A 13,144-nucleotide genomic window follows, 5' to 3' on the forward strand; every position below is an offset into this window, starting at 1 on the left:
ATTTGAATTAAAGACCAGCATATTTTGAGAAATTAAAGTACTCCATCATAGAATTAAGTAGCTGTTAAGATAGTCTGCCCATAGTAAAAGTATAGCAATACTGTGTTCAAAAGGTGGGAATATCTTGGAAACATCATTACCATGTATAAGGCAATGTCCAATTTAATTGAGAGTGGATTGCTTGGGTAGCTGTTCCTAGTCACTGAGAATGGGTTGTATCTTGTTTGTATTCCATCTCTTATTGTCAGTGTTTTGACCTGAGGCTGTTTTATCTTTCAAAGACTTCCATAAAAATAATCATTAGTACATTATCTTAAGCTAATGAAAGCCCAAGGAAAAAATTAACAGCAAGAACAGTATTTCCTCTTGACTATTTATATAAATTATGCTTTGGCTTAACTTGTTAAAAAGTTTATCAGGATATAAATGTAAAAAATCAGTAAGTTGCTAAATGAATTTTCTCTGTAATACTGAGTTTCGCTAGACTAGCCTGGTGATGGATAAAAAGAGTTTGTAATGTTCTGCATTTAAAAATATATTCTAATGGCAGATTAACAGTTTTCCAAAAGTCAGTGGAAGCCATGCATATATCCCAGGATAGATTTTTGCCCTCATTTAATAGACGTAAATTATTTTCTAAAATGCAATCTTCAGAGATTAATTGTCCCCAGTAATATCAGGTAATAATAGACTAGTAGCTTGGCCTCCAACTAAAGACTTCTCTAGCATATGTTGAAAGCTAGTTAAACTCCCAGACTCCAGCAAAAAAGTTAAATTCTCTGGTACGACTTGTTTTAAGTATGGTAACTGGAGATTCTTCATTGTGCCTAAAGGGGGATGATAAATAAAGAAATCTGGGGGGAAAAAATCTTTTATTTTTATCCATGCTCCTGGACTATACCTGTTCTTGCAATGTTTGCAGGTATGGCACGATTTGGTGAACACTCAAGATCTGCTGGAATCTTTAAACAGACAAGTTGACCATTTCTATGGTGCAGTCTGAAATACCTATTGTTTTTCAAAAATAACCTTCCACAAAGGGAATTCCTCTCCCTGCAGCCCTAATTACTAGCCAGAAATGCAGAATGGGTAATATTCAGCCAGGGGCGCTGGAACAATTTGTATAGTGGGGGTGCTGAGAGCCATTGAAGCAAACTGTAAACCCTGTATATGATGGAAACCCCTTCAAGCCAGTAGATGCAGCAGCACCCCCAGCACCCCTAGTTCCAGCACCTATGTATTCAGTGCTGGAGCAGTGACCAGCCTAACATATAACAACTCTGGGCCTTTCACTGCTATAAATGGGAACTTTATATTAATGGAATATGTGGGTTCTCAACTTCCTAGTAAGATACATGGCACTTGCTTCTATCTTTGAAAGTGGCAATAAATTGAGGACATTTTTATATCTAGAAAAATGATGGTTAGAGATGTTGTAAATGTATAGTAGATTTTCCTCAGCTTCTGAGCCATTCAGTTGAACTCAAGGAATGTCTTTGTGTTTCTACAGTGCCTAGCACAATGGGACTTTGTTTTTCACTAGACCCTCTAGACTCTACTGTAATTATAAATACCTAATAATAATGGCTAAGACACTTGGATTTAGAAGGACACCACAAATAGACCTTGAATAACTTTGCTGTAAAGTATGTGGCCTATGTACAATAATGTGATGGTGTGGTAGACTAGAAACATTCTAATCCACATTCATTGTGAGTGACTTTCATAACTCACTAATGGCTTCACTACCTGTGAGTACTGTGCCCATCCCAAACATATGCTAATGAAACCTTTTTACCGCATCATGTAGTTTATATTGTGTGTGTGTGTGTGTGTCTGTGTGCACGCACGCACTCACACACAGAGGGTATGCCTACACTTTGAGCTGGAAGGTGTAATTTCCAGCTTGAGTAGATGCATTCATACTAGCTCTCATCAAGCTAGCATGCTAAAAAAGACTGTAGCTGTGGCAGCACATGTGGTGGGATGAGCTAGCTGGCCCTAGGGTCTTGGACAGGCATGTAGCTGGGGCAGCTAGTCCCTTTTATCACTTGCATTGCTGTATTTAAGCTCTAGCTCTCTAGCTCAATGAAAGTTAGCACAAGTATAGTTCCTTGAGCTAGGGATCACACCCCCAGCTCAAAAGTATAGATATACCCTGAGCAGTCGAAGGAAGGATTTGGATTTCCTTTTCTCTCAAATACTTGGATGGCTATATGGAGAATGCTGAAAAGTTTTTTAAAGTGAAAGAAAATTCATAAGTTTGGAAAGAAGTGACAGTGAAAGAGTTTGCCTTTGAATGCGATCACAGACTTGTGATTAAGCTTTTTAAAGGTTTCTTTGTGCAGTTGAATTACAAAATGCATGCAAAATAATCCTGACAGAGCATGCAGTTATCCTGTTTGATAGTGTTCAGCGACAGAAATTGCATGTGAAAATTTGGTGCTCATTTTGAATGCTGACAGTCTTCAAAAATTTAAGAGGAAAATGTATTCATACTTTAAGTGCACCTGCTGGGCAAGAAACCCTTGAGTTTAGATTAATTAGATTGAGATTTGACTACCATTCCTGGTGATCCTCAGCAGTCTATTTTGAGCTGAGCTAAGGCTCAGTCTCCCTCTTTGTAGTTGCAAAATGGGTTCATATCTGAGCACATGTGCCTCTCAGCTACCAGGCTGCATGTGCAAATCAGGTAGTTATAGGCTCAAATGCCCAAATTTGCACCACAATTTGGTTTCTAGTGCTATTCTTTTTGAAAATTTAGCCCTTGGTATTCAGAAGGATTTCCTACAGAAAATGTTACTCAATGCCTATAGGGACTCCTAGCAAATCAGATGTGTTTGGAAGTAATTTAATTACTACACTGGTGGCAGACTGGCACAGGGTATAATTAAGAAAGATATCATTGCAATGAGTACCATTGCCTCTGCAATTATTCATGCAAATCTTTGTATTTTCTGCAAAGACGTTGTTTGTTCCCTGACATGTCACTATTCCTAGTCAAGTCCTGGATAACTGGTTTGAGAAGTCAGACTGATGGGCTGCTGCTGTTTGTTTGTTTCTCGATCTCTCTCAAATTACCTCTTGCCGTTTGCAGTACTCTAGCATAATTTAGTGGTGCGTTAATTTAAAAATGTTTCTGTCTGATGTTATATTTATTCACATTATGAGCCATATACTGCCTTCAGCAGTTATTTTCATGGCAGAATTCCCACTGATGTCAGAGGGAGTTGCACATGTGTTTTAATGGTAATACATGGCATTATATTTCCCTATTGTAAAAATATGTTAAAAGGATTGTGGGATTCTAATAATTGTAAGTTTAACTGTGTGTTTTTATGCGATTTATTTATCATTATGACGACCAAGAGCCTATTAAATTTGAACAAAAATGCTTGTGGCTTTAGTTATTTTGTTTCAAGTGTGTGAATTGGAAAATGCTATAGATTTTGGGCCAGATCCATAGCTTTGTTGAAGACAATTGAGGATTTGGTCCTTTAATTTGAAGTTTTGTTTCATCATGACATTGAAAATACTATTTTACAAGCATCCTCCATTCCCTCTTCTCTTCACGCAAAAGCCAGATTCTGCCCTGGTGCTGACAAGCTAGCATAGAGATTGGTAGGAGAAGAGGGCAGAAAATGCACACTTTGAAAAAAGAACCCTGCTGGTGTAGGCCAGAGTTCCATAAGACAATCCAAAACACTCTTTACTACTTTTCCCAATAGGAGCAATGCATAGGATCACAGTCCACCAGCTAGCTCTTAGTGCTGATAGGGAGCATGAATGCAGTTATCTAAACCGATAGACATGCTCCTTGTCCTGAAGTCTATTTCCTCTTGGAACATGATCCAAAGCCTGGCAGGTTAACTGGGAGCCTCCTTTATTCGTCCCTTTGGGCACTATCGAGAATTTCTGTTTGGCTGCCCAAACTCTACGAGTTTACAGCATTGCTGATATGACCTTCTGTGGCTGCCTATGTTAACTCGACAGGCCCAATTATGGAACTGTTACTCACATAAGTAGTCCCTTTGACTTCACAGGACTTCTCTCATGCATAAGTGCTCACCAGTAAGAGTAAGGGTTGTGCAGTCTTGCTGAATCACTACACATAATGGCAGGAATTAGCCCAAATGGCAAGCAGGCTAATTGGACTTTATATGGGACATTTTTAGTGTGTAGAGGCTCTGGTGCATGCGCAAAATGTGCTCACCGCAGCCTCCATGTATGGAAGTCCTTGTCCGGCTGGCTGGAGGAAAATAGTTGTTGCCCCTTTAAGGGCCATCCCTTACAATGGGGGGAGGGGATGAGGAGGAAGTGGAAAGTGATGGACAGGAAGGGCAGGAAGCAGCTGGGCTCAATTTAGGGGAGGGTCACTGGCCTTTCCTGCTGACTAAAAGAGTGGGGGAGCATTTATACCCCACGCAGCTCCAGAGAAGCCCTCTTTTACCAGGATCAGGCTGGCAACTCCCACCCACCCATGAAATTTGCAAAAGGACCAAGTTCCCTCATGACCAACTGTGGGCATTATGGTAATTGCCCTTTTTCTTGGAGGCTGGGAAGGAATTTTTCCCTAACAGCTGGGTTGGGCATGGTGGATTTTTTCACAGTAAGTCTGGGACCCAGTGGGGTGGGCAGGGGGGTTAGGTTATAATGTCACAACTTCGTATGTAAAACTTATGGTGGATGTCCAGTGTGGGTACTTGATATGGAAGGGATATCGTTATCTGATAAAATGGACTGGAAAAGGATTTGAAGAAAAGCATCCTGTAAGGGAGCTGAATAAGGGAGGTTGGGTTCTTACATCCTGTACATCAGGGAGCCAACCCCCTCTTTTTTCTTTAGCCTTTTTAAAGGAGCTAAGAAAGGGGGTCTTGGGGCTTCTACATCTGGAGCAGTGGGGAGCTGAGCCCCCTTTCGCCTCATACAAGGGCAGAACAGTAGGGATTACAGGAATGGGATGGCAGGGACCAGGTTGGAGATTATGTGGAAATGATGATGACCTTCAGGGTACAATTTGTTACTAGATACTCCCAGATATTTTAAGTGAATAAAGTTGTGGCCTAGTTAAACCACATCCATTGCCTCCTGTCTGACTTCCAGCATGGCTGGACAAGTGGTATAAGTGTCCCAAAGGAGTAACCAGCTTCTAGACACAACTGCCTGTGCAAATGGGTAATTGCATATGCCAGTAGAGACCTAGACTTCGATGGGCACCAGCACTTCCATTCTATTGAAAAATTGGCCATGTAAGGCTTTATTGGGCAAGCATGTAAGTAATGTGCTTCCATGAGGCATGCATTTCTGTTGTTCTGTTAACTATGGGTAAACTTATTTTATGGATAACATTTTGTGGTCCTGTTGCAGACAAATATTTTTGTTTTGTGTTATATTGTAAAAACAAAGAAGCTAAGAAAAGAGGGAAGGGGCAGTGCGGTGTGTATACACACAGAAAGAGAGAGAATAAAATGTTTATTTAACTGGTAGTTTTAAAGAAATTTCTAAAAGTTTGTGTATATTGGGAGCAACTTGTACTGTTCTGGTGCATGTCCACAGTCCACAGCAGGAGCAAGGAATGAAAGCTGTTTGCCTATATTCTGACCCTCTAAGATGTTGCAGACGAGCCAGTCTGTAGGGTGCTTGTGACAGGTATTACTAGCTGCACCCTAGGAGTTAGGATAGGTGAGGTCCTTGGGGTGGTACATGTATCATCCCTGCTGTGCAGATTAATCCTACTATTAAGAGGAATCAGTTAGTCAAGAGAGCTAGGTTTGGTCTGTATTAGCCAGAGCTCACATTAAAGCTGTTTTTGTAGTATACCCAATAGACACTCCTGTTTCAGGATGCATTACTCCTGTTTTCAGGTGTCATCAGCATTTGGCCTTTAAAATATAAAATATGAGCAAGAATATTTATTTACAAAATCCCATTAAGACCTACGTAGAAAATGCATGCACCAACTGATTTTGCTTAACATAATGCTTTGTACTTTATTATTCGTTAACCTATAATTCACTCAACTGATGGGATTTCAGCATCTATATTTTTGTTCCTTTGCCAAAATAAATCTTTTATTCCTTTGCCAGAATGAAAGGGTAGTCCCCTACCAATGGCATGAAAGAATTAGGTGATGAAATATTACAGTAAAAATGTGAATTAATAACTAAACTGCTTCCTGATTAATCACTTTGATTTTAAAGAGAATACACAGAGGCCTACTTCTATGAGTGATTTGATAATGGTTGTGAAATATTAACACAGTTCCCTGTTATTTTAGATTCTGTACTCCAACTATATTTTTCAATTGTACATTTTCAGAGAAACATCAATACAGTAGAAGATCAAATACTGAATTAAAAAGATTGATGGCTGAAAACATTTATTCCATAATGTGAAACAGGGGGTGATTAATAGGAATTTTAAATGTCCACATACATAAATTCAGATCATTTGCTTATCTCAGGATCTCCCAGATGCTGGAAAAGAAAAGTCAGTCATTGAAAAATCATATAAAGAGATTAGATACTATTAGGGGCACTTTTTAATAACTTATTAAAAATGGGAGGTTAATAGGTAGCATAAATACTTGCATATAATATACAGGTCTGAAATATGTTTTGATTTTAACCATGCTATTCCTATTTTAGGATGTCATCCTATCTTGTCTACTGTATTCTATCATGCAGTCTGTTTTACTACATTTACTCTTGTGGTATGCCAACTCTGATGATACTGTAGAAGTATGGGAAAGACTGATAGAAACCTATACAAATAAAAACAGAATAAAATTTAATTACATGGAACTTAGCCTAAAACAGAAATTGATTGAGTTCTGACCAGAGTTTAGAAGGCTAGTGGTTTCCTGTGCCAGGAACTACTGTGGAACCCCACCAGGAAGTGTGCTACATAGCAGGATCACATTACACTCTTGTTTTATGGTTCATTTCACTTATTTAATGCAATTTGAGAACCTGTAAAAGGAGCATGTTAAAAAGAGGAATGTATTTTTTATTCCATTTCTTTTAATCAAAATATTTATTTTTACAAGATACCTAAAGTAACTTAGGACAAAATCAATAGCACTGTACATCATGTTACATTACAAAAGCAGTATATTCCATATTCATGAAATGTCAATAAAAATGCAAATTTCTTATTTTTGTACAGCTTAGTTTTTCTACTTTTAGTAACCCAAGAATATGCTACAGTCTTAAAACAAATGTCTTTCCTTTCCTTTTATTATTCCAAATAAATGGTAATATGGTATAGTGGTTTATTAAAGTAACTTCAACTAAAAAGATTGTTTAGCACACCAGCTTATTTATAGAGCACAATGAAACATTCCTGAATCTTTGGAAAGTGGATGTGCTACAGCATATATTTTGTTTGACAAAACTGTCTTCTTAAAAAAGAAAAATGTTTAAAATGCTAACTAGATAATGATTCATCAGTCATGGCAGAGGAACTAATTTTTGTTAATGTACTACTTAAAAATGTGTGGAATGAGCAGCTGGATACCACACTTGTGGCATGCCATACTAAGGCTCTGTCTGTTTTCCCCTACAGTGATCTCAGTATGAACAACATCACTAAGCTGCCCTCGAACCCCCTGCACAATCTCCGCTTCCTGGAAGAGCTGTAAGTATCATTGTATCCTTGATGGGCATAATCAGCACCAGACACATTCCTGTGTTTGTCTCTCATACGTACTGTGGGAACCAGATAAAACAGTGCAGGAAAGCTGTCAGCTCTGACACTTTTGGCACATGCGGAAACACTTAGTTGAAAAAACCAATTGCTTGTGATTCTGGAAATGAACTTATAAAAGAGTTACCAGGAGGCTACAACTTCTCTAAGCGGAGACAGAGCCAAACAAATTAAAAATTTTAAACAAGGGCTGTGTAAAAGCGCTGGATAGCTTTTTGGAAATAGTTAAGCAGCAGGATATTAAAAGTTTGAATACTGGCTCATGTTTATTAAAATAGCAAGTAAAGCTATAATCAAAACCTGCTGCCTGGTTCTGCCTATGTCAAGGACAATTGAGTCCACATTTCATAGCATCAAGGCTTCTTGTCCTAATCACTTTTAATTACGGTTTCCTTACTCTTAAATTTAGCATCCCTCAAGGCTGACTGTAAAATACCAAATCCTACAAAGATCTTAGAGTTATGCCATCCAGTACTTTTTGTAAAAGAAAAAAACAATGTACAATGCAAAAACTAGCTAATCAAACACAGCTTCAAAGGAGGAATGGGATTGGAAGTGATGATAACTAACCATAAGTGAAAGTCACTCTGTGTGCGGGAGACCTGGATGTGGCAATGTCCTTGGGTATTATGATCTATGCTTAAAAGTCGTCGTCAACCTCTCATTCCATACTGTGATGGAGAATCAATGGCTAATGTACCATATGCCCTGTGGGAAGAGGCTGACACTTGCAATTACAGGAATTCTCTAAAAAGTTGATTAAAGAAACTATTTAGGCATCGGCCCCTGATGAAACATAGAAATATAGGAGTGGAAGGGACCTTGACAGGCCATCTAGTCCAATCCCCTGCACTGAGGCAAGACTAAGTATTAAGTCTTAAAAACTTCCAATGATGGAGATTCCACAACTTGTCTAGGTAAGCCAGTGCTTAACTACCCCGACATCTTCCTTTATTAGTCCCTAAAGCCAGGGCCCCATCTTTTTCACTGATTTTAATTGATAATACACCACAAAATCCAAATGGGAAGTTATGATGTTACCTCCACACGAAAAATTCATTTTAAAGGTAAAGGAAATGTATAGTAGTAACCCTATTTTCAGACTCCATTAAGCTAGAATGTTACTTCAGAACTATTAGTGTCCTCACTAATGGCCAGATATATGCTGCCACCTCATCCTTCAGGCTGGCATTTCAAAAAGCAAAACAATGTGCGCATTAATGGTCAATGGAATTGCCCTCTGAAAGCTCAGAAGAACAGAAGACGCCTCGTAAATCACTTTGAAAACTATTCCATTTACAAATAGTTTTCTGCTTTTTTCCCAGTAACATTTGCATGGAAACAAAGTATATCTTTTCAGCTTCATCTGCTCCTTCTACTTATTGCCCGTTTTAAGTAATAATCAACTATGATACTATAATGTGGCCACTACATATGTGCTGTCACCAGCAAAGTATTATGATATCAAATACATAGGAGGTGGGTTGTGCCACCAAAGCTCTGTTTTAAGATTTTGTGTCTTAGTTACTTTTTGTCAAACTTCCTCTAAACTGTCATAACCCTCCTAACCGTTCCCAGCCCCAAACTCTTTCCTTTTTTCCAAGACACCTCAGAAATAAATGTTTTAGTTTTCCCTGTAAACACAGAAGCTGATTCTCTCCATATAGCAAGTTAGGGTGTTCACTGACTTATACCATCACAGACCAAGGAATACGACTCCAGTGGAAAGGTGACCATTCTCTTTGTTTTTCTGGGGCCCTCTCTTTTTCCCGTGGATTCGGCGGCATGCCTGCGGGAGGTCCACCGAAGCTGTGGGACCAGCAGACCCTCCGCAGGCATGCCACTGAAGGCAACCTGCCTGCCACCCTCGCGGCGACTGGCAGAGCGTCCCCCACGGCTTGCTGCCCCAAGCATGCGCTTGGCATGCTGGTGCCTGGAGCCGCCCCTGCATATGGGGCATAGTTGTTATCCTTTTCTGAGGCCAAGCACACTGCCTCTGAGATATCCCTAGTTTTCATTAGCATTGGGACATCAAAATTCTCAAGGATCCTTTGCAAAACTAGTCTCCTGCATGATTCTCACAGTAACATGTTATAAAAATAAATAACATCTTGTAATATATCTGGTTAGGAAGACAATTCAGTATGAAGGATATTGAATCAAAGAAGTTAGACACGTAAATGGCATATTAGCTCATCTAGTTTATCTCCTTACTAATACAGGATTATTCCCACTCCAGTCTAAATTTCAATGCTCTGAACACTGGGGCTTCCATTACTCTTTGGGAGATTATTCTGCAATATTAATGCATTTCACTCACTGTCAGGAGACTTTTCTGACATTTTCCTTCTTAATTTCTTACTATTACCCTTTGTCCCAAACTAAATAATTCTACTTCCTCCTTGCTGCTAACACTGTGCAGCTATTTATACTATTATCATTTTCTGATTCTCTTAGCCAAGCTATAAAAAGTTAAATATTTATATTAAATTAAAATATATCCCAATAATGGCCCCACTCTGTTTGAAACCCTACTATTGTGGCACTGATGTCATCAAATGTATTTACTTATTATTTGTTTGGCACTGAAAACTTTAATACTGGATACCTCATTATGAGCCTCATTCAAAGCTCATTGAAGTCAGTAGGTGTCTTTCCATTGACTTCAGCAGGCTTTTGATTAGACACTATGTATAGGAATTCACTATGCTTAAAAAGTGTTCTTTTCAACACTTTCAACTGTTCAATAAATAAGTACAAGAGTCTTTTTAGAGAAACCTGTAAACAGAGCTAAGAATGTTTACAGAGCCCTGCTGCCCATCACATAGGAAGTGATGCAGAAAGCAGAGACATCTGCTACTGTAGACCTTATAGCATTAAAAAGAAGCAGTTCTTATCTGCAGCCTGGGATAGCAAATGAGATTTTCTTTACGTACGTGTCAGTATGGATCTCTGCAAGGGACATTGGTCATTAGGAAAGTTACAGTGTGTTGGGATTGCAGGAGTCTGCATAGAGAAGGGACATAAAAGGAGAAAAATTATGGAGCCTGTCCTGTATTGCAGCAGGGCAGGAAGCAGAAAAAGAGATGAGGATATAGGGAAGGCAGCAGCAGCATTTTGTAGGTGCCAGAGATGTGTGTGTGGGGGGGGTGTTTGACAGGGGATACAGCAGAGGAGGAGCCTGCTGTGTGCTGTTGGATAAGAGGAGGGAAAGGAGCTGCAACAAGCTACGGTTATGGTAGGTAGGGTGTATGTGTCACGTACCCAACACACCACTCTGCAACGTTTCTTGTTCTGAGCAGTCCTGCCTCACACATCACCACCCAAAATATGTTGAGATTTTGTTCAATAAGAAAATTAAACCAACTGTATTAGAACCAAAACCAAGACCTATGAATGAATGTACATTCTATTATTAATTATTCACCTTGTCCATCAGGGCTGGATCCTGACTCTCCACTAAAGCAGAGCTTAGGCCTTTGCTACACTACAGGGGAAATTCTATCTAAGCTATGCAATTTGAGTTACGTGACTAGTGTAACTCAAATCGACATAGTTTAGATCTACTTCCCACAGGGTCCACACTACATGACATCGATGGAAGAGGCTCTCATGTCAACTCCCCTTACTCTTCTCAATCCAGTGGAGTACAGCAGTCGACAGGAGAGTGATCTGCAGTCAATTTAGTGGGTCTTCACTAGACCCACTAACCTGATGGCCGATGCATTGATCGCTGCTCATCAATCCCCCAGTAAGTATAGACAAGCCCTTAGAAACTCCGCAGGAGCAGATCTTCTTTCAGTGCAGCCCTAAGGGACATAATTGGTTCTTTCATTAACCCAGAGTTTTGATTAACTAAAGTGTGAAAATTCTGGAGGGGAAATGTGCCCCAAAATGTTTGTAAGCATTGTTTTTCTCTGAAAACCGATCTGTACAATGCTGTCCAGAAAGCTGAGTTTTGAGAAGGTTCATTTCTTTGCACATACAATGGGCCTGTTTGGGCCTAATTTTTTGCTTAAATGTATGAGGCAGATGTCAGATACACCAGTGTAAATTCAGAATAACACTCTGGATTTACACCTATAGAACTGAGGCTACATCTACACTGTGATCTGGGGGAGGGTGATTCCCTGCTTGTGTAGACGAGACTCATGCTAGCTCAAGTCGATGAGAACTATTCTGAGTACAAATAGTACCCAGCAGCAGAGGCAGTGGCGGCACTGCTTAGCCATGCCAAGCACAAACCCACCTGAATTACCTGGGTATGTACTCGGCACAGCTAAGCTGTACCATTGCTGCTTGTGCTATTGCAGCTATGCTAGTATTTATATTTGCACTCACTCTTATCAAGTTACCACAAGTATGTGTATGCAAACTGGGAATCACACCTCAAACTTGTAGCGTAGATGTAACCTGAAACCCACTTACTGATCTCAGTGGGGTTGCACAGAATGTAAACTGAGGCAAAATTTATTCCAGAATGTCTATTAGTATAAATGTATCAATACATTACCTTAAGATGTAAAAAAGGTATGAACATTATATCTGTTGCTAGGCCAAAACATGAAATTTTAGGTGCATTACCACCTAGGCAGGTGTCTTAAAGGGATAAAATGGACAACTGTATGTAAAGACGGACATTGTGAGCAAAACTTCAAAATGCTGCCTGAAATTATTTTATTTACTGAATGAATGTCTCTATAAAGACTAAGGAAGAAAGCCTGTAGTGATGGCAGAACTAGATAGAACACTGTTAAATGAGACCTATCTAGTTTCTTTTCATATACTGAAAAAATTGTTCTTCCTAAGCAAAGTAAGCTGCAGACAGGCAAAGGTCCAAGTGATTTTTAGTACACTGCTATTATTGTACAACTTAAGGCAGCTGCTTTTAGCAAAACAACAGGCAGGGGCGGAGAAAACAAACCCCAAGGGATGTTCTATTTTTTTTTTTTTTTTTACAAAATGATTTCAGAGTAAGACAGTTTCAAATAACATCCATTTGCAAAATTACATGACAAAGGCACCTTACATTTAATTCTAACCTGCATGCAGGTGCAAAGTGATTTATTGAAGCCTGTATTACTTAAAAAAAAAAATCTTGAAGAGGCTTACCATCATCTCTGAAGTTTTTCAGGTTGCCCACTGTATTATTACAGCTATTACTGAAGAATTTAGAGTGTGACTTTTGTGTGTGCTTTGAGACATTTTGTCTTCGTGATAGTCAAAATGTACAATGAAAAGCATGAGATTTCAGGCACAAATGCCTTTAAAAACATATTGTAATGAAATACAAAATTACACAAATACAATACACAATCAGGAACATATGTGGACCCTGATTCTCATTTACTTTAAGGCTCCTTCACACTGCCAGAGCGGTGCAAAGGGACCTTTGTGTAAACGAAAATTACACCCTAAATTATAAGGACATGACCAA

At 39.2% G+C, this 13,144-nt stretch overlaps 1 protein-coding gene across 3 annotated transcripts in view; it reads left to right on the forward strand.

The window, feature by feature from the left end:
• LGR5 (leucine rich repeat containing G protein-coupled receptor 5) overlaps positions 1-13,144 on the forward strand; it is a 135,193-nt gene that overhangs the window by 51,466 nt on the left and 70,583 nt on the right. For 2 of the 3 annotated variants that reach the window (XM_044978737.1, XM_044978730.1), the window contains exon 2: positions 7,567-7,638. In XM_044978737.1, the coding sequence (XP_044834672.1) occupies positions 7,567-7,638 (72 nt within the window). Of the gene's footprint in view, positions 1-4,411; positions 4,533-7,566; positions 7,639-13,144 lie in introns of those variants that run through there. The other variant, XM_044978746.1, reaches the window with a different exon arrangement.

Source organism: Mauremys mutica, chromosome 1 (assembly GCF_020497125.1).
Source record: "Mauremys mutica isolate MM-2020 ecotype Southern chromosome 1, ASM2049712v1, whole genome shotgun sequence".
NCBI classification, from domain to species: Eukaryota; Metazoa; Chordata; order Testudines; family Geoemydidae; genus Mauremys; species Mauremys mutica.